The sequence below is a fragment of the Gopherus flavomarginatus genome, chromosome 15, assembly GCF_025201925.1.
Source record: "Gopherus flavomarginatus isolate rGopFla2 chromosome 15, rGopFla2.mat.asm, whole genome shotgun sequence".
Lineage (NCBI taxonomy): Eukaryota > Metazoa > Chordata > Testudines > Testudinidae > Gopherus > Gopherus flavomarginatus.
Genome location: NC_066631.1, coordinates 10,397,214 through 10,423,791, shown reverse-complemented (window position 1 = coordinate 10,423,791; position 26,578 = coordinate 10,397,214). Strand labels below are relative to the sequence as shown.

The following is a 26,578-nucleotide window of genomic DNA, read 5'->3' as shown; positions in this document are numbered from 1 at the left end:
TGCAATTAAAGGCCAAACAAGTTGTTTTTTTCTTCTAAAGTACAGTGTAGGGTACATAATAATTAAATTAACATTTATTAAATGTAGCTAATAAGCCACAGAAACCTGTAAATACCCTGTCATTACATATTACAGTATCTTCATTTATCTGAAAAACATTCACATTATCCAAATCCCTTCCTTGTCCCCCAGCACGAGAGACATCCCCTACGCAGCATGTATCTCATGCTGGGGGACAAGGAAGGGACTGGGATAATGAGGAGGTTTAGATAATAGAACAGAGACCTCTGGCCAGGACTGGGAAGAGGAGGACGAGCCCCCGGCCACACCACCTTGCTACTGAATAGCTTCTGCGACAGTGCAGGAAGCCCACTGCAGACCCGCTGTCATGGGAGTGAGTGAGTCGGGCTGTGACAGTAAAACTGCGGCGACCTCTCTGCACTGTCGCTGCAGGTGTAAGGTGAGGGAGGGAGGCTGTGGTCCTAGGGCAACAGAGCAGAGACCCCTGGCCAAGGACTGCGAGGAGGAGGAGCAGCCCCCATGCACAGGAGAGGCCACCCTGCTGCTGAATGACTCTTGGCCTCTTGAGTATCACACTTCTGACTATCCAATAAAATCTGTGTCCTGCAAGTTATCTGGATATCAGGTGTATACTGTGTTTATCACACTAACTTATTAAGCAATTAAGTGGTACTGCGCCAAATCACCGCATGTCCTGTGTAGCAAGGAGGATTTGCAATCTGCAAGAAGGTAATTATTTCAGATGCAGATTCCCATTTGTACTCTCTTTTTTTTGTTCTCTTGCCCATCCTTCTCTGTGATGACAATATTTTGTGCTCCATGTGTGTTTGTTAAAACAAAACTAAAATCAGGATCAAGTGTGTATTATCAAGTGCGGACTCAGTCAGAAAATAAACAATTGATACACCCAACGATTTCTCTTTTTGTATTAGGAGGTTTCCTGGCAGTAACTGGAGCAAGTTTATAAGGAACCAGTAGGAAAAAAAATAAAGATCCTCAGGTGACCATACAACAAGGCTATCATAACAGATATCAGTTGGTGCAATTGCTGTTTTATTATTATGCACTTAGAGATGTTTCAGAATGTTTTTCATTAAACTTCAGTTACATTAAAATACAGGAAATGCCCTTTTCTACTGCTGCATAAAGCAAAATCTCTCTTGCTCTTTCACAAAAAGGCATTGCAATGTTGAGACTCTCAGCTATTTGACTAGGTAAACATAGACACAAATTCACACAATAAAAATGATTTATCTTTAGTTGGGGCTCTTTTCCTCCCACGCTATGAGGCATGGAACAATTAAAACCACAATGCAAAGGAAAGCCCTCCAATCACCATGACTTGTTTCCCCACCATTCCTGGAAGCATATGGAGGCCGCTCTTCAACAGCGGGATGCAATGGTATTTTTGCTAGTTTTCCTTGCAGACGTTAATGTTTTTGTGGTAGGGAAGCAGGTTACAGGCATGCTGGGGCTGCAAATTCTAGTCTTAAAGAGCTGTGCTACCAGGTTAGGGGATCCCTCCAGAGCCATGTTGAGAGAAGAGTGCAAGGCATAGGGATTCCTAAATCCATGGGATGACAAGTGAATCAGAGATTTCAAGGTCACACCTCAAACTCCTCTCGCATCCTCTTTGAGGGACTATTAGTAAAAAATTCTGCAACATAAACCTCACGTTTTCTAGGCCCTCCAGAAGGGTACAATGTGATTTTATGTTATACATAAAGGGGCAAATTTGCTGCTTGTTTAAGCAGGGGAAATTCCATTAAGGCTGTTGGAGTTGCACCTGCCTATGCTACTGGTCCAAGATCTTCAAGTGAAACTAGAAGATGAGCCTCATACCTCCTTACCTCTCTACATAAAGGCAGCTATGCATGGAACAGTAGCATTCTACTACCTAAAAACAGGATACCCATTGTAAGTGCTAAAAGCTGCTCAAATCTCTGAGGAAACATATGTCACTTAGAGTCATGTTGCATAGGATTACACTGTGACGTGTTTAGATAGACAGTAAAATCTAATAAGCAACAAACGTATAACATTGCATACACATACACACGCATTCTACCATGGGGGTGGGGGAATAAATTGAGAAGTGAACAACCTGGAAAGGCAGAAACATTGATGGGAACTCAAAATAGCAGTTTTTCTAGTGACTGAAGGTAGAGATAATGATTCATACATCCATATACTTAAATAGATGTCTTTGCCCATGACTGCTGTCTAATTAATGTGAGCCATCATTCAAGTAAAAGGAAATTTTTTCTTCTGGAAAAAAAAATTCTGCAAACTGCCAGCAATGACAGTGCTAGAAGCATGCCAATTAGAGTGATTTCTGCCAAGCAGCAAGAGGCCACAGTACACTGGTTTCCAAGCAACTGACATTATGAAGTATTAACTACAGCAAAAGCTAATACAGACAAAAGAAGTGAGCTGTAGCTCACGAAAGCTCATGCTGAAATAAATTTGTTAGTCTCTAAGGTACCACAAGTACTCCTGTTCTTTTTGCGGATACAGACTAACACGGCTGCTACTCTGAAAACAGACAGATAAACATTCCACCTTTACGGTTAGCATTGCCTGATAGAGTGAAGTTAAGAAGTGAGGAAAGGAAAGAAAAGAGACTCTCTCCCCTCCCCCCCCGGCAATGCTACTAAATTTTGTAGTAAACATCTACACTAATGAATGCCAACGTATCAATATCCCTGAATATTGAAGTCCTTGCTGTCTATACACATTACAGTTGGTTTGGGATAGACTCACAGAGTATAAACTCAAGGAAGATCATAACAAAAAACCCCTCTAAAAACCCAAGCAAACAAATTCCAGTAGATCTTCCAGTAGTTGCCCATGTCACCATTTCAATCACCAAAATAATCAGTTTTCTATTAAAAAAAATACCCAATGACTTGACTGCTCCTTGTCCAAAAGGACTAAAAGAAATAGGAAGTGCTGCTCTTAGCATAGCTTTCAGTTCAGACATGAAATATGCATCAGTAGTGGCAGAGCTTTTTAAGTGCAGATTGACTTCTACAGTTCTCCCTTCAGAAGTCTTCAAAGATTTTAAAGGAGAAATATCCAGCTTCTAATTGAAAGCATAAAAAAACAGACAGTGGAATACTGTTAAAGATTACACTGCCAACAGTTTGACACTTAGTTTTATTCAACTAACACAGCAAGGTGAAAGATTTCACAGGGGATCATTTTCTTCAAAAGTAGGAAACACAGTAAAACTGCATGTTCCAAATAGAGAGTTTGAATAGTCCATAAAGTGGTACAGATTCTTTCCTTTTGAGCTTTTATCTTAAAGCTGTCAATTTCTAGGTGTTGTTGATATGGGATGACATCTTGTCAGCTTTACACTGGTTCATCTGCTTTGAATCCTCTACACATCATCCTCAATTCTCCCTTATTTTTGTTTTACTAACACCAATGTGGTCCTCTCTCTCTTACTTAGATCTGACACCACATGCCACAAGTCCATGCTAACCTACTCATACACCTGGATATCCTGGAAGACATGCACAATCTGTGATTACATATATACATACTTACATGCATTCAGTGCTTCAATGGTATACACAGGCACAGATTTTTCACTATGTCTGAGTAGTGTCCTTTTTCATATTTAGGGAAACCTCTCTCCAACTGATGGACCCACTGAGAATTAACTCTAAAAGGGATCAACAGATGATCACTTCTAACTACAACTGGCCAGAAAATAGGGGAAAATTCATGAACGTTTTCAAGATTTTTTTTCTAGTTTTTGCTTTTAAATTTTGTTTTGATGGACATTTCTGACCAGCTCTCCTTATAAACAAAGAAGTAGGTGGTGCTTGAGCCACCTACAGTGTGAGGGGTGGTATAAAGATTTAGAAACAGGCATCTGAGGGATGTAAGTTAAATGGAAGTGTAATTTTCACCCTCATTCAAGTCATTGCTGAAATAATTGGTTTAAATCCTCTTTGGTGAAGGTTTTTTCTTTAACAATGTCCAGCATATCAAAAAATGTTAATGGAGAACCCTATTTGGAGACATGAGATTGAAAAGGCTATACAAAAATCTAACCCCTGGCAAAGCACCAGGATCAGCTGGCTATCCAACAGACTTTCATAAAAGATGTGAACTGATAGTCCCTATTCTATTTAAAGTCACTGATGAAACTTTCCAAAATGGCTAATGTTTTGTGAGAGGAGGACGATCTTTATCTTCAAAATTAAAGTAACAAAGACTGTGATAATTGTTGACATTTCCATCCTAAGTATTATGCTTTTGAATACAGAATATAATGTAAATCACCAAAAGTCTAGTAACCTGCCTAAACAGTACAATTCTCTCAATTGTTCAGATATCAATTGTATTTTGTGAAAGGCTGACTGATACTGATAGCATAAGAAAAATACTTCACCTAAATTGCCAAACCCAGTTATCAACTATCGCTTCACAAGTCTTTTCCCTAAATCCAGATAAGGAATTTGATAGAGTAGAATGGCCATTTCTTATGACAGTACTAGGAAAATTTGATTTTGGTTCAATTTTCCTTAATTGCGTTGAAGACTTTTACAATATTGTCTCTTGCATCTGTACTGATGAATGGAATTCTTTTCTGTCTTTCAGCTGGAAAGAGGAATAGGACAGGGTTGTCCACTCTTTCCTTTCCCCTTTTATTAATCTTTTGAATGCTTAGCGATACGTAAGAAATTGTCTGCCACTGAAGGATACAAATAAACTAAGGTGAGCACCATATTAGTTTGTATGCAGGTGCTACAGTTTTGTCACAATCAATCCTTCCAAAATTTCCTCCAAATCCCTCTTCTTCAGTCCCTTCAAAATTTACATTAATAGATTACTTTGGAGAATGGATTTTTCAGAGATCCGATACCTCACATTTCCATCATCTCTCATATCAAACCTACAAATGTATTACATACTTCATCATTAACGTACGCATAAATCTTTTCCAATGTCATCCATACAATCTTTGCTTATGATAAAATATTCCATGACATTCAAAACTGGCAGCTTCTTTCCTCTATCCTTAGTGGCCAGACCTGAAACTATCGAAATGAATTTATGCACTGTTGTTGGAGCCATGTCGGTTTCAGGTTATTAGAGAGACAAGATGGGTGAGGTAATATTTTTTATTGGACCAACTTCTGTTGGTGAGAGAGACAAGCATCTGAGCTACACAGAGCTCTTCCTCAGACTTGTGTCCTGGGATTACTTATGGTTCTGCTAATGATGAAGATCTCAGCTGTATCTGAAAAGTTGAATGAGTTAATCACATAGCATTTATGGAAAGGGAAACAACCCAGTTTATCACAAAAAACTCTTAAAAGCCTTATCAGCTGGAGACAGACCTACACCACTATCATTCGGCCTGGTAGTGCATTTTAACTGAATTGCACTAACACTGGTTATGCCCCTATTTCATTGAATATTGGAAAGCACCCAGCAGCACCAATTGGTATGCTCCATTATCTAACAAAGTCATCAGTACAATGTCTCTACCCAGACTGCCAAAGAGATACGAACGCTTTAGATACTCAGAGTTGTCTTACAAATCTTCTCAGTAATCTTAACCAAAAAATGGCTGATTAGACACTGGATTTGTTGACCAGATTGACAATTTAAAGGGATATTTTTTTCGGCATACAGGAGCTTCCTTTAGAGAAGCCAGCCATCTGTCCACGTTAAAGGAGGAACTGACAATCTCCACCAACCACAGACATGGGTCCACAGGTCTTTACCACCCAAATAAGGTTCTGCTCTGATGCAAAGTATTCCCAACAACTGTAGTAACTCAGTAAGATTCATGGGGCTAAACCCAACCAGAGAAGACTAACCGTTCGTACCCTCCTAAAATGGCTCTACTTTCAGGAAAGCTGACAGTTCAGTGCAAATCCACTCCATTTTACAATCAGATTTTGTTCCCAGCTTCTATCACTGGGAATCTTGCTGCCCTCCCACCCTCTCTGTTGTCTGAAGAAAATATTTTCAGTGGTGCTCACTTAAATAAAGTCACTCATTTCCAAGTATTTTGTGTAAATATGTAACAGTGTTTCTAGTGAACTTGCACATCTTTCTGGTTCAATTGGGCAGCATGGGTGATTTATAGCCACATGTCTTTATGGGTTTACAGGTTCAGTCTTGGAATACTTTTTTTGGGTATGTGTTCTTGTATCTTTCTATTATTTATTATTAGTTATAAAGACCGCAACATCTTTGGTTCTCAAACAATACATTCTCACCCAACTGTGGATTACTGTACATTATTTTTGGATCACATTTACAGATGTCATCGGAACAAAGCAATAAGAAGGGATCTCTCTCACACAGAGATGAATGTCATTTCAAAGTCTTTGAGCTCAAGTTTGTTTAGTCTTAGTAAAAATAGTGTAGAAGATTTCCTACTGCAGAAATGAAAACATAATTCTTTGCTCAAAATACTAAATGTATCTGAACACTCAAGGACAATGACTTTGACAACTGCCATTGTCATAAACAGATAGCTAAGGGTTAATGTCTCTTTCACCTGGAAAGGAGTAACCTGAAACACCTGACCAGAGGACCAAACAGGAAACAAGACTTTTTCAAATCTGGGTGGAGGGAAGTTTTGGGTGTGAGTTCTTTGTCTTGTGTCTGACCCTCTCGGCTCTGAGAGTGATCTTTCTGTCTCCTGGCTTTCTAATCTTCTGTTTCCAAGTTGTAAGTATAAAGATAGGAAGACCATAGGTTTACATTGTTTCCTTTTGTATTCACATGGGTGTAGTTGCTGGAATGTGTTAAATTGTATTCTTTTTGGATAAGGCTGTTTATTCATTTTTTTCTTTTAATCAAATGACCCTGTTTTTGTCACCTTAATACAGAGAGACCATTTTTATGTAATTTTTCTTTCTTTTTATATAAAGCTTTCTTTTTAAGACCTGTTGGAGTTTTTCTTTAGTGGGAATTCCAGGGAATTGAGTCTGCAGCTCACCAGGGAATTGGTGGGAGGAAGAAGTCAGGGGAAAATCTCTCTGTGTTAGATTTACTAAGCCTGACTTTGCATACCCTCTGGCTGAAGGGGGAAGTACTTGTATTTCCAGGACTGGAAACTGGGAGGGTGGAGTCCCTCTGTTTAGATTCACGGAGATTGCTCTGTGTATCTCTCCAGGAACCCAGGGAGGGAACACCTGGAGGGGGAAGGGAAATGGTTTATTCCCCTTTGTTGTGAGACTCAAGGAATTTGGGTCTTGGGGTCCCCAGGGAAGGTTGTTGGGGGGACCAGAGTGCCCCAAAACACTCTAATTTTTTGGGTGGTGGCAGCTTTACCAGGTCCAAGCCGGTAACTAAGCTTGGAGGTTTTCATGTTAACACCCATATTTTGGACGCTAAGGTCCAAATCTGGGAAAAATGTTATGACAGCCATATTGTGCTCTGTCCACTGAATCATACAAGTTGGTCAGAGCTACTTTGTGGGGACTCAGGTTCAGTTCACATTAAAAGAAAGTAGTTGAGAATCTGAAAATAAAGAGAACAGATCATCAGCTGGTTTGTCTGCTCCTTCCTTCATAAAGATAAGCAAGTTTCTTATTGCATTTTGACATGAGGCTTTTGGAAACATGATGTTTCAGAACAGACTGAATTCCCTTAAAAGTGACCTGGCATATCCAATCATTTGGATAATCCTAATTACAGCAATCGTCAGAGAGCCTTAATAGTACCTTAAGTGCATCTGTGATAGGGTGAGGGGAAGTATTAGTGATCGACACTTGTCGCTGGTATTTAGTATGAGCAACCTCTCTCCCTATCGTGGTCCTCCTTCGTGCCAGGATGGTGACTTACAGGAAAATACTATATTTCTGTGCATGAAAGACAGTGTTTTTGTAAGTGAGCATGTGTGAGATGAAAATTACAGAGCTTGACATTATTTTGACTATGTCTTGATGCCTTAACTAGAATATTAAAGCTTTGGTGAATGTGGTTAAATCCAATCCAGTAATGGCTCTTCAAACATTTCAGAGAGAGTATTAAAATTCATACTAATGTGCTATGTCACTATGACCACTATTAATGATAACTTACTCTTGGTTTCTTCTATTATACCCTTTAAAGCAAACAAGCTGTAAGACTACAGACATGACCCTCTGCAAATATGCTAAGATATATCAATTACTGCTTAATTAAGACTACTACCAAATATTCCTCTTTTGTCATGAGGAGGGAAGACAGCACACACAAGTCACTGGATAGCATTTGTATTCCTCACCATATTACTTAATCACTTGCTACTCTGCTTGTCACACTGCTTTAATTGAAGTTGCAAGGTAGCTAGCGTAATGGCTTACACACTAGTTTTCCCCCCTACACCTTTCTTGTATTTCCCTCCCTACTTATTCCTCTCGCATATACCTCCTTTCTGTCAAGCTGCAGTTGCTATATACAAGTATTGCAACACATGACTTTGGCTCCAAATAGCAATACAGTTAGTTATCTCAAGTGGGTATTAAACCAGTTCTGCAGGTTCCTATCTCAAATATTTATTTAAATTAGGGCTATTAGTTTCATTTCTTTACTTCTTTTGCCATTGTTCTTCTTTACACAGTGGATTTATATAAAATAACACCATGCAAATTATCAAGACAAGTGGGAAGGACGATATAGTTGTTGGCACATTTTTGTATTAAAAATTCACATAAGAGGGATCAAGATATTTCAACGCTTACAACATATACAGGAGAAACCACAGCATAAAATCATTCAGTTAACAGACACAACATCATTGCTTGATTATCAGAGATGATGTTTGTTATATAAATTCTCAATAACAGCTGAAAATTGTTGTAGTTATCGGTTGTTTGTTTACTGTAGATTTTAGAAAGTATTAGATAAAGTAGGCCCATTTTTAGAATTCCATTTCTCAGTTGTTTCTCAAACAGACAAATTTCTCCATGGCCATTATATCTCATGTATCACAACTCATTTGCTAAACTATGAAATATGAGGGCTCCCCAATTTTTGTTGCCTTTGGAACCTGCTGGGCACGAAGATGTTTTTCCAGGATCTCCACTGGGAACACCTAGTAAAGATTGTGCTATGTTGAATGACACTGGTTGAAAAAAAAAAAAATTGATTGCGCATGCATTGAGACTATTGTGGTTCCCAGAAAATTTGGATTTTAAGTGAAGTTCCCCATATATGACAGTGATTATGCAGGTTTCTCATGGTGTATTGAACAGTTTTCACTAGACTTAGGTAAAACTGAATTTCTCTTTAAAAAAAAGGTTAGTGTGTGAAATTCTTCACTTATTTATTTTGCTTGATTTAACTTTATCTATCCTCATTGTCCTGCCCTAATTTCAATTTTTATGAAATTTTGGTGGACTGAATTATTTTACACTGAAGTATTTGAAATTGCATAAAGTCACTTTTGCATGGAACTGTGAATTAAACTTAGGAAACAAGACCAGATCAAAGCATATTAGCAGACTACTAATGTGCATAAGCAGGGTGCACAAAAACAGTTAGATCTTGGCATGCTAGTGCACGCTAGATATGCGTGTTTGTAGACAAGCCCACAATTAAACATTTGATGTAATCAGAATTTTGTTTAATATAATACAGTGCAGAAAACTGAGAAAAGTCTTCAATTAAAAGAAGACTACAAAAACACTTAATCTTCTGTTGAAATCAATCCTGCACTGAGTCCCAGAGATGGATTAGATGATCCAAAAAAATCTTTTCAGGAGCTTGATTTAGTAGACAGTTAAAAAAACCTCAATCAGACAGAGATACCAGTGTGGTCTAGAAGAATGAGCCTGGCATTTAGAATCCCAGGCACCTGAGTTCGAATCTTGGATCTGACAATGACTCTTTGTATGGCCTTAGCAATTCACTTCACCTCCCTGATTAAGTTTTCCCAATTCACCAATGGGGATAAAAATACATGCCCACTTGCCTACCTCCAAGGGGTGTTGTGGGGATTAACTAGTTAATGTTTGTGCACATACAAATATTACAAAAATGCTAAGTAATAATTAAATACATCCACATAGGATTTTAAAAGCTTATTCCTACAGTAAAATATTAAATGGTAAAAGATTTAAAGTGAAATAACCTTAAGAATTTAAATGAAAGTGACAGGAGAAACTCCATCCTAGTAGAAAAATCTTTTAGGTCGTCAGTAGCAACAGACAAATCTTATACGCAGTGCCATCCATGCCAATTTAAAAAGATATATTTATACAGGAGAGCTGAGTTCAGATGCATCATCTTGTTTCCAGTCCTAATTTACAGCTTTCTTGACAGAGATGCAAAAAGGTCAAGTGATTTGCACAAGGTCATACAAAGACTTAGAGGCTCAGTCAATACTTGGAATCAGCATCCTCTTGATTCACATCTCTTTGCCCTCACCATTAGATCACAGAACATTATTAATGCGTGAATGTTGTCATAATACCTGTAGCAAGCAATGAAGCAGAAGCAAAATGTCTGGAAAGACAAACATTTTTAATTACTCCATATAGTCTGGACTAAGTACATTCATCTGCACATTATGTATATTTGCATTTTTATCTGTAAATTATTGGTATATGTAAAAAGCAAGCACTTAAGTTTGGCTTTTTTGGTTTTTACTATCCCTGAAATACCTCAGAATTAGTCTCTCCAAGTCAGTTCTGTAGCACAATAACAGGGTTGTTGATGGAAGCCTGCCAGCCACTGCTTGTGCTATACCAGTTCTGTATAATAGGGTAAAGAGAACCCTCTCCAGACTGACATTCTAGTACCTTTCACAAGTACAAAGTTCACTGGAAACCTCCCAGAAATTATGGACTCACAAGATTGCTATTAGAATACCCATTAAATGTGAGAGCACCTTCTGAACCTTGTTAACAAGAAAAAGCTTCTCTGAACGTAAATATTTCTAGGCGGGTGCAGTGCAGTTTCTAAAACCCTTGTTGGAAGTATCAGGTGATAGACTGAAGAGGGCCTGATTTAGCCTACTTAAATCTGGTAAAAAAAATGACACTTGTAATAAATGACTTAGGACAGCCCAATTTTAATAAACAAAGTGGGTAAGTAATATATCTTATTGGACCAACTTCTGCTTGTGAGAGAGTTTTTGAGCTTAGACAGAGCTCTTCTTCTCAGAAAGCTTGTCTCTCTTACCAACAGAAGTTGGTCCAAAAAAAGAGAGATTACCTCACTCACCTTGTCTCTCTAATATCCTAGGACCAACATGGCTACAACAAAACAATCTTAGCTTGTGGAGGGTCATCTGGTTACTCGGGTCAGAGACTCCTCTCCAAGCCTTCCCCAGGAGAAGATTTTCTTCTCAGCCATCCCTCTCTGTTAAGAAAATAGCTATCAGATCCAGCTCAGGGAATTCCTGCTGCTTTGTACCTGCACTAGCCCTGGTCCTTACTTCTTGGGTGTGTGGGTGTATAAACCCCATAATACTTCTGAATGTAATTGGTTCAGATTTTCTCTGAATGATTCAGAGAACTGTTCCTCCAGTCTTAACACAGATTCATTTTAGTGAATTTAGGGTTTGTGAAAAGTGTAAAATTGCCAGCCCTTGTAAATGAAACTCCAATCTTATCAACAAAATAGATAACCGTATAGGAAAGGAATTATGCACTTTCAGCACTCCCCAAACACTATGTCTCATCCCAATTCTAAAGGTATCACCTCTAAGAAAATCAGAGGACTTCACTTTCCATGCCAAATCAGTCATAGGCCTCTCTGCAGAGGTTAATAATGATTCCGTTAGTGCCAATTGTTATGGTGGATTTTGTGCTGCAGACTTGTCCAAAGGTAAGCAATACAGGACAGCATGGAGTTCCATGTAGCTACATCACAAACTTCAAGCAGCAAAACTGAACGGAAGCAGGTTATCATCAAAATAACTTTAATTTAACTTCAAAGTGCTAATCTTCAGTGGGATTGTCAATGAACAATGCGTACAGACAACCAATCTAGTGCAGTTCTCTTGAACAGTAGCTAACAATGCATTTTTGGCAAAAGTAAATTATGCCTTATTCTGAAGTGGTCTCTTCAGCCTAGATAACATAGTATTTATTTTGTTTTCTTTTATGAGGTATTTATTATGCATTTTATTACCTAGTTTATGAGGTAAAAGTTCACTAGGATTTGAATAAGCAAAATAATCAGGGAAGAAGTTCAGAGAAGGTATGGAGCATGTAAGAAGGATGACAGGTTAAAACAGAACTCTGATATTACCTTCCATAACTAGTATGGAATTCTGGGATAAAATTTAGGATTATGTAAAACCATCATGCTTTTGTGAAATGTAGCATTCTAATTATATTGCAATGTATATGTACAAATAGGAAAATAAAGCTTTCTGTGGGAAACATAGCTCAGAATTTCTTGACTTTTTTTGCAATTAGAATTTCAGCCTAACGTCGCAAGAATGTAATTTTTTGCTTTTAGCATATTTTATGCTGATAAAATGTTTCCGCCATTTAGAGAAGACACAAGTGCCTAGGTTTAACCTAAAAAATTATCTACTGCTTGTACCAGCGTCCATCTTCTTTATTGCTGCTTGCTTTAATTCCGCTGTTGTGTTTAGAGAATGCTTTTCAAAGTCTACAGCCCTTGTTGTAAACACTTGTGTAATCTGTATCCCATTGGGGTTCACAGTGGTAATTTGTCAGCATTTATTTGCAGCAGGCTGTAACTCAACCTTGCCAGGAGTAAAATATCTTTTTGTGTACAAATGCTTGCCGTTTTAATTGCAAAAAATGTTCACTTTTTTTTAGTTTGACATTCAAATTAAAGAATTCTAGAAGGTTCCAAGGAAATATTTCAGACAACTATAGTGAGTTACCTACTGCAAGGCATACATGAATGCAATTTAATATCTAGTTAAGCTATTACGGAGCAAATTTAGTGAATAGTCTCTAAGCAGTTCAGTGCAAAGGAACATCTGGCAGAACAGCAGATGAAACATTTAGTTGGATGTTATTCTTTTTATCATTTCACTGAATTGATCATGAAAACAGGGATTAGGCCACTCAGTGACAAGGAATTAAGAGAAACTTTGGGCCTGACTCTCTCATTTACATTGCACCAGTATTGTGCCAGTTTAACACCACTGTAGTCAATTGGGTGGCACAAGTGTAAAACCGGTGAAGCAGAGTGGAGAGTCAGCGGGTTGGATATTCCTTTACAATAAGGCTCTTTCACACTAAGGCTCCAATACCTTGGTCTAATTTGGTTGTTGGGTTTAGTGTGCGGGTGCTGGGTGGTGTTGGTGACACAGATAAAGTCAGATGATCTAGTGATCCATTTGAGTCCCTCTGCTGGAGGCCCTGCAGTCCTACCACACCTCGCTCAAGAAAAGGAGCAGTGAGAGTGAGTCATCCAGGCCTGCCTAGAAAGGCTGCAGGGAAGCAGCCAATCAGAACATAGCAGGCTCAGATAAAAGCAGCTGCATGGGATGAGCCAGTCAGCTCCTGACTGGGAACAGAGCAGTAGGGAAGGGTGCTCCTTCTGCAGCTCAAGGAAGAGCCAGAAGATGGGTTATTCAAATAGGAATCATGTGCTATTTGTAGGGTCCCTGGGTCCACTGGATGCTGGGGAAGTGGCCAAAGCCCCAAGAAGGGACAAGTTTGTTTAGAAGCCCAAGAAATGGGCTGGGCCATTAAACAGGCCCAGGGATGGGGCTGAAGACCCTGAAGAGCGTCAACCATTTGTTGAACTTTGTTACTCTCCCTCTATGCCCCTGGAAGGGGACTGAAGTTAAGAAGTGACATGGCTGGAGAGCTGGAACAGCACAGAACAGCTAAAGGTGAAGAGTCTCCATGGAGAAAGACCTGCGGTGCTACTCTATAATACGGCAGGGGCAGACTTAAAGCAAGCCCAGAAGATGCTGAGGACTGAGCCCAGAAACAGAGCTAAAGATTTTAACAAGGGCAGAGGGACAGGCGCTGTTGAATTTTTACCCTGCAAGGGGTTTGTTCATTCACACATTGACTGCATGTGACTTGGTTGGAGGGCTGAGACACTGAAGACCCATCTGACAACATTAACAGCCACCAAGGATGGTGAGAGTGTGTGCAGGTTCGCACTCAACCAAAGGAGGTGCTCATGAGAGGTGAGTGTTCCCCGTCACACTGACCCACAGTAGGGTTGCCAACTTTCCACTTGCACAAAATTGAACACTCTTGCCCTGACCCCTCTGGGGTGAGGCCAGAAATGAGGAGTTCACAGTGTGGGAGGGGGCTCTGGACTGAGGCAGTTGGTTGGGAAGTGGGAGGGGGTGAGGGCTCCAGCTATGGGTGCAGAATCTGGGGTGGAGCTGGGGATGAGGGATTTGGGGTGCAGGAGGGTGCTCCAGGCTGGGATGGAGAGGTTCGGTGAGAGGGAGAGAGATAAGGGCTGGGACAGAGGGTTGGAGTGTGGGATGGGGTGCAGACTCTGGGTGGCGCTTACCTCAGGCAGCTCCTGGAAGCAGCAGCATGTCCTCCCTCCAGCTCCTACATGGAGGCACTGCCAGGCAGCTCTGAACGCTGCCCTGTCTGCAGGCACTGCCCCCGCAGCTCCTATTGGCCGCGGTTCCCAGCCAATGGGAGCAGTGGAGCTGGCGCTTGGGGCGGGAGCAGTGCATGGAGCCCCATGGCTGCCTCTACGCCTAGGAACCAGAGGGGAGACATGCCACTTCTTCTGGGAGCTGTGCAGAGCCATGGCAGGTAGGTAACCTGCCTTAGCCCTGCTGCGCTGCTAACTGGACTTTTAATGGTCTGGTCAATAGTGCTGACCGGAGCTGCCAGGGTTCCTTTTTGACCAGACATTCTGGTTGAAAACTGGACACCTGGCAACCCTAACTCAGAACCTTTACTGCTCAATAGTTAAGGTTATGCTGAGTTTTATACTTACAGCAAGTTTTAAATCTCTTATATTGCATGTTAAAACTAAGTGGGGGGAGATTTTCAAAAGCACCTAAAGGATTTCAGAGCATAAAGCTAATTCAAAGTCCGACTCCTATCTAATGTCTGGATGTGCTCATTACAAAACATTAAAGGATTCAAGCTTCAGCCCTGATTCTGATTGCAGTGTCTCACATCTCACAGAAGGGGCCAGAGAAGGAGTTCGCACCCTGGAGGCCCAGAGGTAGAACCCATTGCTGCCCAGACCCAGCTGGTTTGAAAGTACATGGGATCCAGAAGTACATGGTGACTGTCCCTTGGGAGGACTCGGTCAGGGCTGTAAACACACTTCTCTGTCTTCCATGTCTGTTTTGGCATCAGAACTAAACACAGTATTCCAAGTGGGTGCACACATCCCTTTCTACAGTAGCATTACAATATTTACACTATTTTCTGTCCCACTCTTTATACACTCTAACATTTTGTTCGCATTTTTGACTGCTTTGATTACCGATCTCACTACAATATTGATTTGTGCAAAGACGGAAGAGAGAGTGCCAAGCATCTTAATAAACGATATTACAATGATGCTGTAATGGTGCTTTGTGTGAGCTCTGTAACATAGACCTACCCAAATTATCACCATTTCTTCATGCAGAGATGACATTTTGAATAAGCATAAATGATAGAGATGGAGGTTTACTCTATTTCTGAACTGTTGGTAGGTATCGTTGCCTAGTTTGCCCTAGAGTGCAGCTATTGCAGCCCAAGGAATTTCTCTTTTCTACCCATGGCCTTAAAAATTCCATTTCTGTGCACTCTAGATTTTTACCTCATGTGAGTAAGATCTTTACTAAGAGTCTTCAGATCCTTTTCTATTTGTTTAAATGGTGGGGGCGTCTTCAAAGGTTCTTGTAAAGTAGACTGAAAATAATTGTAAGGAAAAGAAACTGGATGTTAATGAAAATAGTTCATTAAAGTGGAGACAGTGGATGCAGCTAAACTTATGGTTGCACAATAGTTCCTAGGTTCTTTTAAAAATGTTATTAGCATCAGTAGTCACAGCTTTCATATACTTTCACATGCAGAACTCTACCTTTCGTTTACTCTCCAATGTGCTTACACATTTATATATAAAAAAATCAGGATCAACCAATCTTCCAACATTCAGTTTTGTGCTCAACAGAAGGGAGATCTAGCAGATTTAAAATAAACAAAATGTGAGAGCACACTGCAATAAATAAATAAATCAAAATCTCGTTGCTAGACCATCAAAGCCAACCCAGGCAAACTGTTGAATACAAATGTGAGAGGGAAATGTACTTTAGGATAGCCAATGTGGTAACCAGCTTGCTAGTTTTTTCTTTAAATTTATGCTGTAGGATTTGCTTCAGCGTAGATAGCCATGGACTATAATGTAGTTCTGCATTGTTATATTACACATCAACTAGAACATATGCTTGGGTGATCTTGGATGAATTACAGCAGCAGACTTGTCACAGTAATTGTTCTGTGCTTAGCAGAAAGAGGCATTTGAGTAAAATATCTCCAAGCCATTCAATATTTAAAAATGATGCTGTTTGGTCACTCCACATGAAAGCTGGGACGGCTCTATTGACAGCAGTGGAAAAACACCAATATATACCAGCTGGTCCCATAGATCTAAATATGCGCTATGGTGGCAGATGCTCTAAAAATCAATCAAATATAAATAACTGTTTGAAATGAAAACTATAATAATTTGCTAACCATTTCTGCATTGAGCATTAATATAGGTTAAGATCCAGGCCTTTTAAAACGTGTAAATTCAAATGAACAGAGTGGAAGAGATTATCATTACTAAGCATGGACATTAACAGCAACAGTGTTATCAAATTAGGACCTGATCCTGCAGTCCTTTCCCATAGGCAAACTTTCTGCTGACTTCAATGATAGATTTACCTGGGTAAGGAGAATTGGCCCATAAAGTTTAGAATGTTTATTAGCCAGAGAAAAAGCAGGATTTCTTACCACTTTTTGAGAAAAGGGTTCAATTAGGTTAAAAGTAATTATGTAATATCATGATGTGCAGTAAGGATTTAGGCCTTCATTCAGCAAGGTACTTATGTAGGTAACTTTCAGCATGTGGATAAGTCTTATTGTCTAAAATTATGCATGTGCTTAAGTACTCTGCTGAATGAGGACCTTAGTGAGCAATTTAAACTCACCTTTGGTCTTGGGGAAATCTTTGCAATAGTCACTGCATCCACTTTCTTTAGTGCTTCTTCCTGAGCAGTGGATGCCTCCTCTTTTATTGGTTCCTAAAAAAAATAAGTCAAAACGTAATTATTTTGTACTGCTACTGCTAAGTACCTGTGTAATATAAGAACAAGATCTTCAAAATTAGTTGCACAAAATCAATTTTTGTGCTAATCCATCTGTGAATATTTAGTCATAAATGACAGCTAATTTTCATATCAAGAAAGGCATACAAACCTGTGTAATTTTGGCACACAAAAATGTATTCAGATTTGAGGCATATTCAAACACACCACTGTGCAAAATGCATGCATAGATTTTAAATTAAGGTGCTTGAGTGCTTGAAGTGCTTTAAATAACAACATTTCTCTTGGAAAATTGTTTAGATGGGTTACTGCATCAAACCTAAAAGGAAAATCCAATTCCCAAAACTTGGAATAAATAGGAAATTAATTACCTGTAATTGCTGTTCTCTGAAGTTATACATTGTCATAGATCACCATTCTTGGGTCTGTGCTTCAATACACACAAGCAATCCCCTTAAGTGGAACACAGGCACTTCCTCAGTCCTCCAAGCACCAGTTTTTTTTTTTTCCAAGTAGGAGGAAAATATTCCCACAGTTATAAAAAACAAAACTATTTTAAATGTTTTAATAAAAGACAAACGATTACAGAACTCTGAACTATGCATGGTGATCAGGCTGAGAGGACAGCAAATTGATTAATTTTTCCTGCAGTATTCTTGGACTAAGGAGCTGGTTTATTGACTAATATATTCAAAGCAGGACTAGCCAGACGCTTTGGTTAGCTGCATCCAGAAGGTTAGAGCACAACTGACTGTATACTGAAGGTGAAGAGGTCTGCTCGATGCATACCAGACTCAGTGCTTTCCCACCAGAATAGTGTCTTAAGGAATGGAGGGTGTAAAAAACCCCAACCAATGCACAACTTTACTTAGAACAAAGGCCAAGTGAGGAGGAATAAAGTCCTCAGACACTGGAAAGTTGTCAAGATAGATGTTCCAGTGTGTTGACTGATGCAGTCAACTGACTGAAGATTGACTGCCAGTGGGGCCAAATGAAAACAATTTTATAAGAACATAAGAACGGTCGTACCGGGTCAGACCAAATGTCCATCCAGCCCAGCATCTGTCTACCGACAGTGGCCAATGCCAGGTGCCCCAGAGGGAGTGAAGCTAACAGGCAATGATCAAGTGATCTCTCTCCTGCCATCCATCTCCATCCTCTGACGAACAGAGGCTAGGGACACTATTCTTTACCCTTCCTGGCTAATAGCCATTTATGGACTTAACCTCCATGAATTTATCCAGTTCCCTTTTAAACATTGTTATAGTCTCAGCCTTCACAACCTCCTCAGGTAAGGAGTTCCACAAGTTGACTATGCGCTGTGTGAAGAAGAACTTCCTTTGATTTATTTTAAACCTGCTACCTATTAATTTCATTTGGTGACCCCCTAGTTCTTGTATTAAGGGAATAAGTAAATAACTTTTCCTTATCCACTTTCTCCACATCACTCATGATTTTATATACCTCTATCATATCCCCCCTTAGTCTCCTCTTTTCCAAGCTGAAGAGGCCTAGCCTCTTTAATCTTTCCTCGTATGGGACCCTCTCCAAACCCCTAATCATTTTAGTTGCCCTTTTCTAGTGCTAGAATATCTTTTTTGAGGTGAGGAGACCACATCTGTACACAGTATTCGAGATGTGGATGTACCATGGATTTATATAAGGGCAATAATATATTCTCAGTCTTATTCTCTATCCCCTTTTTAATGATTCCTAACATCGTTTGCTTTTTTGACCACCTCTGCACACTGTGTGGACATCTTCAGAGAACTATCCACGATGACGCCAAGATCTTTTTCCTGACTCGCTGTAGCTAAATTAGCTCCCATCATATTGTATGTATAGTTGGGGTTATTTTTTTCCAATGTGCATCACTTTACATTTATCCACATTAAATTTCATTTGGCATTTTGTTGCCCAATCACTTAGTTTTGTGAATGGGCAACAAATGAAAGGAAGGCACTAGGGTCAAAGCACCAGCAGTTGAGATAGGATATTCTGAGGAAAAGATACAAGATAGCAGATGAAATGCTGAGGTAATGAAAGGTAGCTATATACAGAAGCTGGACTCAGTGGTCCCAGAAAGCCCCTTTACTGCACAAGCTGTACTACTGTCAGAAAGGAGCACTAGTAGGCACCAACTTTCACTGCAGGAGTTGTCTGCTACTGGAACCACCAGTTTAAAACTTTGAACTTGGGAAGTTTCTACCTTGGAGTATGGACCCAGGAGTGAGGATCTATCACCATGGTCTCTCTATGTGAAGAGAGGGGTGAGGAGAATGAAACAAGGCGGCCTGCACAAAAAAACAACAAAGAACCTGCCAGCTCAGATGGAATCTCAGTTTGTTTGTTGTTCATAGAATATAGATTAAACTCCAGAAGGAAATGGACTTGGATGTTTTGGTGAATACCCTGTGCATGTGCGTACATGCATCCAGGTGCTGTTTTCAGTGTAGGTTGAAAATTGTCCATTCAAATAAATTTCTAGTAGTTTAAGGCCTCCTTCAGTCCTCTTTCCCTCCACTCCTGATTTTTTTCTGGTTTTTCTTCACTCTTCCTCTTTCATTGAGGTTCTCTTCTCTTCCCAGCATCAGTGGAGTTATTTGCCTGTCCCACTCCTGCCAGTATGTCTTTCCCAGCCAGTGACACCAAGGGCCAGATTCTGTCTCATTTTATTATGCTGAGTAGTATCCTTACTTTGTAAGTAATATCACTAAAATCAGTGGGATAGCTTGTGAAATAAGATAAAGCTAAATGTGAGTAAGGGTGACAGAATCTAGCCCTCAGATTGCATCAGTTGTTTATATCCATAAGCAGCAGTACAGGACACTTTTTCCATTAGACCATGTAGTAAGGGTCATTGCAAAGCTACACCACCCCAGCCAGTGCATCAGGAGGCAATGTTCCTCAGACAGGCTCAACTCCTCCTTTGAATTCCCAATTGCATTAGTTGAGAAGAAATTTGTGACCATCCTTTCTGCGGTATAATATACCTTTGCTCCTGTGTATGGCAGCTCTACTGCCTACTGAGAGGCAAAGGAAGGGCAGAGAGACATGCCTCCAGCTACTCTCTGCCAGTGGCAGATTTAGAGTTAGTGGGGCCCTGTGTGCAGCTTCACTTTCGGGGCCTCACCCTCGGTACCCAGCCAAGAAAAAGAACATTCTCCCTTATCTTCCTCCTGTTTTTCATTCTTTTTTTCCTTCATCCTCCTCCTATAAGTAATGGGAAGTAAATTAAAATAAAGTGAGGTACCTTGATTGGGGTAGGGGGTTGGGGTTCAGGAGGGGGTAGGCTCTGGGAGGAAGTTTGGGTGCTGAGTGCAGGGGATTGGGGGGCTGGAGGGGGCACTTACCTTGGGCAGCACGGCTCCCAAAGAGACTGGCACACACCCCCATCTGGCAGCAGCTCCTAGGTGGGGGTGGGGCAGGGGGTCTCCATGCACTGCTGCCCACAGGCACCACCCCCACAGCTCCCATTGGCCGCAGTTTCTGGCCAATGGGAGATGTGGAGTCGGTGCTCAGGGCAGGGGCAGCGCACGGAGACACACACACACCCCTCCAGGGTCTGCAGGGACATGCCGGCCACTTCTGAAAGCGAAGCAGTGCGGAGGGAGGGAGGCAGAGCAGGGAGCTGCCTTAGCCCTCTTGCTGGCATGTCTCTGCATGCCCCTTAGGGGATGGGGGGCAGTGGGTCTCCATGCGTTGCCTGGGGTGTGAGCAGTGCGCAGAGACCTCTCCCCAGGTGTACACACAGACATGCCAGCAGCCTGCCTATCTGAGCCCTGCTGCGCTGCTGGCTGGGACTTGGGGGGCAGGTTTTCAGATATTTTTCCTACATTTTTTTGTTGGGGGCCCTGTGCCACTGCACGGTTTGTTTCATGGTAAATCTCCTCCAGCTCTCTGCCCAGTCGCTCTTTGTGGGGAGTAGCTGGGACACAGCCCTTGCGCACCCCCTAAGGACCGGAGATATGATTCAGACAGCCTTAAAACAGAATACATGAGGGGGTTGTCCTTACACTCTACTCCTCTGCAAGACTACGTTAGCCCAGGGCAGAATCTAGCTTTGAAATAGTACATGTGTAGTTACAACACCATCATATAACAACACAGTTCTGTCTTTTTAATTTGAAATAGGAAAAAGTGAAGAAAACAATATGGAAATGTCTCATCTGTTCAACTCCCAACATAATATTATTGAAATGATCCACAGACAAATATGACATGTTATGTGCAGGATTCACGAAAGGACTATTTTTTTTAATTTTGTTTCTCTGAATAAATAGGCTGAGGAAAAATCCCATCTCCTTTTTAAATATTTAAAAGACAGTTCTAGTGATCATTTCCCATTTTCAATGTTACTGGATTGCCATAACATAATATCACATAATTCCGTATGTATGAACCACTAGTATTTTTATAAATATCAAAATCCATAAATTATCTATGGAAACATGACCCAAAGCAAGATCGCATGGGAAATCATCCAAAAACATTTCTGATGAGGATGATTCATGTCAGTAGTTTTTGTTGAGATCAGGATGTATGTACCTAGCAGTTGTGGAGATAAATGAACTGCAGAGAAGCTACAGCAGGTGGAGCTAGATGCCACCTGATTGGACCCAGCTCTGTTCTTGCAGAACTGAATCTGAATCCTTCCCATCAGATGTTGCTTAGGGTGCAAATGAAGATCCACCTTCCCTGTCTCTCCTTGGCCATCCTTCACCCATCCTCTATGTTGTTAAGTCCCATAAGTTTCCCGTCTCTAAGTACTGTTTGACAGAGGGATTCTATCAGTCGCATCCTTGTGTGTGTTTCTGCAGCTATCCAGTGCATGCATCACTGCCATAACAGACAATACGTCCCAACTATTTTCATTTTCTTTTCTGGATAACTCTGGAGATAAAGAGTTGTTGAACACTGACAAATCTCAGCATTTGTTATCAATTCTTTCCATTGAACACCTAGTATTTTCCTGAGGTATTTGCTTTTGAAGGCATTTAGTCACCTGTCTATATGTTTGGTGGATTTCCAGCTTTCACATCTATATGTTAAGGTGGAAACAATATTTGAGTTGATGATTCACAGTTTGGTCGTTGAGTGGCAGATTTTCAATGATCATCTTGTTTTAACTGGTGAATGCAGCTGTTGCCTTGCCAATCTGTGATATTATTGCCTTCTGGCTATCCCCACTGGCTTGCATGTTACTGCCAAGGTAGGTGAATTGGCTCACTGCTTGCACTCCTTTGCCTTCTAAAGTAATGCATGAGTTGGGAGTTTTATTACTGCTTTACAATTATAGTTGCAAAATGTTAATGTGTTTGAAAAGAATCTGAGCTTCCTCCATCACAGAGCGCCCATTAGCCATATGACTGACTTAGTGCATTTGTTGCCGGCCTACCATCAACCTAGTAAAGATAACTCTTAATCATAGCCATAAATCTAATCAGCTCCCATGAAACCTTTGATGTGGAGGTGCCAAAGCTTCATGTTTTGGCTGCCTACTGGACTGAATTCTGAATGTTGTTTTTTATAGGCAGTAGTCAAGCTGAATTCCAGTGCAGTGCTCAGAGCTTTTATTTTATTTTACTTTTTAACAGCAACTGCTTAGTACTGGCCCTTTCCCCCTCTCTCCTCCATTAGGGCAAGGAAATGTGAAACAGAGGAATAAGGACTGAAGAAGAATTCACAATTTAACACAGATTCCAAGGCAAAAAGCTTCATTAAGAATAAGTAATGTAGAATTAAGATTGTGCTCAAAATAATATTTAAAAAGTACTTTAGTCTTTTTTTAAAAAAAAAACCCCACAGAAACAAAACAGACACAACAGAAATTCTTAGATACAGGGCCAGATCCTCTGATCCATTACGGGATACTACAGCAGTCTAATGATGCAAAGCACCCTAAATTGGCCATTTGATAAATCTCTTTGCTGAGGGGAATAGTTGGCGAGTGTAGAGCTGTTGCAGTAGTTACCATGCCATGACCTTCTGGTTGTGAGTGAAGGAGGAGTAGGGAAGTAGTAGGATGTAAAAGGAGAGGAAAGGTAGGTCTTTTGCCCAAGGCACAAGACAAACTCAAGATACATGGGATCAATTCCCAGCTCTGACACAGACTACCTGTGTGACCCCAGACAGATCCCTCATCCAAAGCCCACTGAAGTTAATGGGAGTCTTTCCAGGGGTTCTGGATCAAATACTGACTCTCTCTGTGCCTCTGCTCCCCATCCGTAAAACTGGAATAAATCACACTTCCTGTTACACTTAACCAGCACAGGGATTTTGCAAAACAAATTAATTATCATTTATGAAGAATTCAGATACTGTGATGATAGGAATCATAAAGATACGTGGAAAGGAGCCAAAACCCTGCTGTTTCTGTACTTGAAAAAAAGCTTAAATGGCCTTGTTTTGTTTATCCAGTCTGTTTCCCTCAGCTTATTATTATATTTCATGGAGATCCTTGTCTCCAAGGAACACTGACCTAATTTTAATAATTAAAATCCTTGGGACAAATTAATCCCAGGTGTGACTCTGCTAGGAGTTCATGTTGGCTCCTTGAGTGACTGTATTATTAGGGTTAGGATTAAGAGGGTTAGTATTTAAAATGAGTCATCACAAGCCGTTAGAAAAATTCTCAAACTTGTACATGACATCTCTATTTTTGCATCTCTGATTCCTGTTTGCTCTTGTGTTTTGTTTGTTTCATTGATGCGGTTGTTAGGCAACATGCCAAAGGGTTTAGTTTTATGCAACACTTCCCAACTCATCTATTCACTGTGTTTTGTAGTGTCTGACTAGTGAAAGTATTTCCGCTCTTGATTAATGTTTTCTAGATATCACCCATTGCTGATGTCGAAATTATAAATGCTTCCCCCTCCATCTTATTTTTAAATATAAGATGTTTTGGATATGCATTAATCCATCCCATTAGAAATGGATGTAATCTGTACTGAACTGACAAAAAAAAAATCTGCCTTTCAGAGTGAGAACGGTACAGACTATCATTCTGGTATTCAGTAAACTTTAAACAGGAGTTTCAAGTGAACTAGCAAAGAAGTTGAAGAGTTCCAGTCAGAAATGAAGGGGCTAGACACATACAAACAGGTTTGAAAATTGACAATTTTTAGTCAGATGCAGGACTTCCCCTTATTGGAAAGCTAAATTAAAATAAGAGCATTTGTAAACCAAGAAAAGAGTTGCTAATAAAATTATCAGGTCAGTGTCTTCTAGAGCACCATCTCCATTCAAGAGAAAAAGAACAGGCTACTCTGTCTTCTTTCACAGCGAGAACAAAGTTAATTTGAGAAGGGGTTGGGAAAGACACAGCTGGACAGCCTCAGGAGATTCAAGGAAATGTAATTGAGAAATAATTCTCTCTTTAATTACTTCTGACCAAATCAATAAAAATTGCAGAATACAGAAGCATGACTGCCTCATGGCAGAGGATGAAGAATAGCAAAGTTGAAGATGACCATGAAACTAAAGAAAAGGACAGATATGCTGGGAACTTCAAAGCACTCCTCTCTCACAAAATGGAAAGATACCAGTAAAATAAACAAATACATGCAAAGGGGAATTGCTATTTCTGACCACTGCTCAGCACTGAAGATCGTTGAATGCACACATTATTGTTTTAATATGTTAGAGAAATCATGTTTGTCCATTTCACCACTGGGGGTGGGGGGGGGGAAATCTGATTTATTGTTTCCTACTAAGCTTTAATGTTTCTTCCATAACTGTACTGTGGGGGAATGATTTGCTAAGGAGGAAATGTTTGCTGACTGGGTAAGTTTAATAAGCTATGGCACTTATTCCTGTAAATACATTTTAGTAAGGTAGGCCAAAATGTCATCTCTCCCGTGGCTTCATCCCCAGATGTGGCCAGCTGTGCGCATATGATGGAGAATAATCTTCTGGCTAGTCACAGAAGGAAAAGGATGTGTTTGATGCATTGGCTATTTGAGCACCCGATAGCAATGAAGATTTCTATAGGACCTAAGGCTATCTAGCTTAGGTACTTATATGGCCCCCATTACCACAGTAGTTTAGCAGCTCACAATCTTTAAATGTATTTATCCTCAAAACACCCCTGCAAAGCAGCGGACTATTATCCCCATTTTACAGATAAAGAACTGAGACACAGAGAGACTAAGTGACTTACTAAAGGTCACAAAAAAGTCTGTCAGAGCAGGGCACTGAACCTCAGTCTCCCAAGTCACAGGCTAGCAACCTAACCACTGGAACATCTTTCCTCTCCTGTGATTAGTCTTGTTCGTAGACTCATCAGTTAAGAGGTTGCACCCAAAGGCATTTGATTCTTGAGTGACCTTTTCTTACATTTGAGGCTGGAAGGGAACAGAATGGATAGTCCACCTCCAGATTTGTTCTCCATGTTTCTGAATATGTGTTGAATGTCCTCAAGTGAACCAAACAAAACTGATCACGTGGTGCAAATTAGCCAGGTTGCTGTGATGCAGAACAGATCTGGATGATTACTGGCAGTGAGATCATGGACAGTGAAGGGTTTATTCACCACAGAACTTGCACTGACCAGCATGAAGATGAAGTTCTGGTATTTGTCTGATTTGTGGCTATGTTAAGTAGCTGTGTGTGGGCTGCTCCAGATTGGATGCAGTTGTATAACCGTCTTCTTTCTAGGCACTGGCTGGTGTTCCCTCCGTTTTTTTCTTCTTGATTTTACAACTTGTCTTGGAGAGGAATGCAGGTCACCTTAACTGGCAGCAGCAGTAGTCTACAAAGTGGCAAGATTGCTCAACCTCTTGAGTTCTGAGATAAGAGGAGCTACATCTAGGGATGCACCAGTGCCTATGGTCTGGCAAGTGTGCTCAACAACCTGGCCACTGTCTTGTGCTGTCTTAAGGGGCAAAAATGGTGGAAAGTAGAGTTCCAAATGGGAGCTTTTTTTAAAGACCCAGGCATTAGGCAATTTCTGGGCAGGTAGAGGAGAAGATATCACTTATGTACTGATTGATGTAGGGTGTCTCTTGGCAGAGAAAGGAGGAGAGAATGAGTTACGGCTAAGAAAAAGTACATGCTCCCAAGGAGAGACAACAAACTAAAATAAAAAACGTGTGAAATAGTGTGCTAAACTCTTCACTCAATATCAGCATGCAAGTCCAGCCCCACACATATAACTAAGAATATTCCCATTACACGTAAGCTCTACACAATGGGGATAGAACACAAAACAATGGTGTAGGAACAGTGTAGCAGACAAAACACACAGACCTGACCCTCTCCTTTTGTAAATAGCATTTGACATTTCAGCTGATCACAAAATTTTAGAATTTCCACAAATGTTCAACATGTTTCAAAAATTCAACAATTTTTGTAGTG

At 40.4% G+C, this 26,578-nt stretch overlaps 1 protein-coding gene across 2 annotated transcripts in view; it reads right to left on the bottom strand.

Annotated features, from left to right (window-relative positions):
- Positions 1-26,578, bottom strand: part of CCDC60 (coiled-coil domain containing 60) — a 105,030-nt gene that overhangs the window by 43,117 nt on the left and 35,335 nt on the right. For both annotated transcript variants that reach the window (XM_050924135.1, XM_050924136.1), the window contains exons 2-3: positions 17,105-17,197; positions 15,730-15,821 (exon numbers count right to left, since the gene is read on the bottom strand). In XM_050924135.1, the coding sequence (XP_050780092.1) occupies positions 15,730-15,821; positions 17,105-17,197 (185 nt within the window). The remainder of the gene's footprint in view (positions 1-15,729; positions 15,822-17,104; positions 17,198-26,578) is intronic.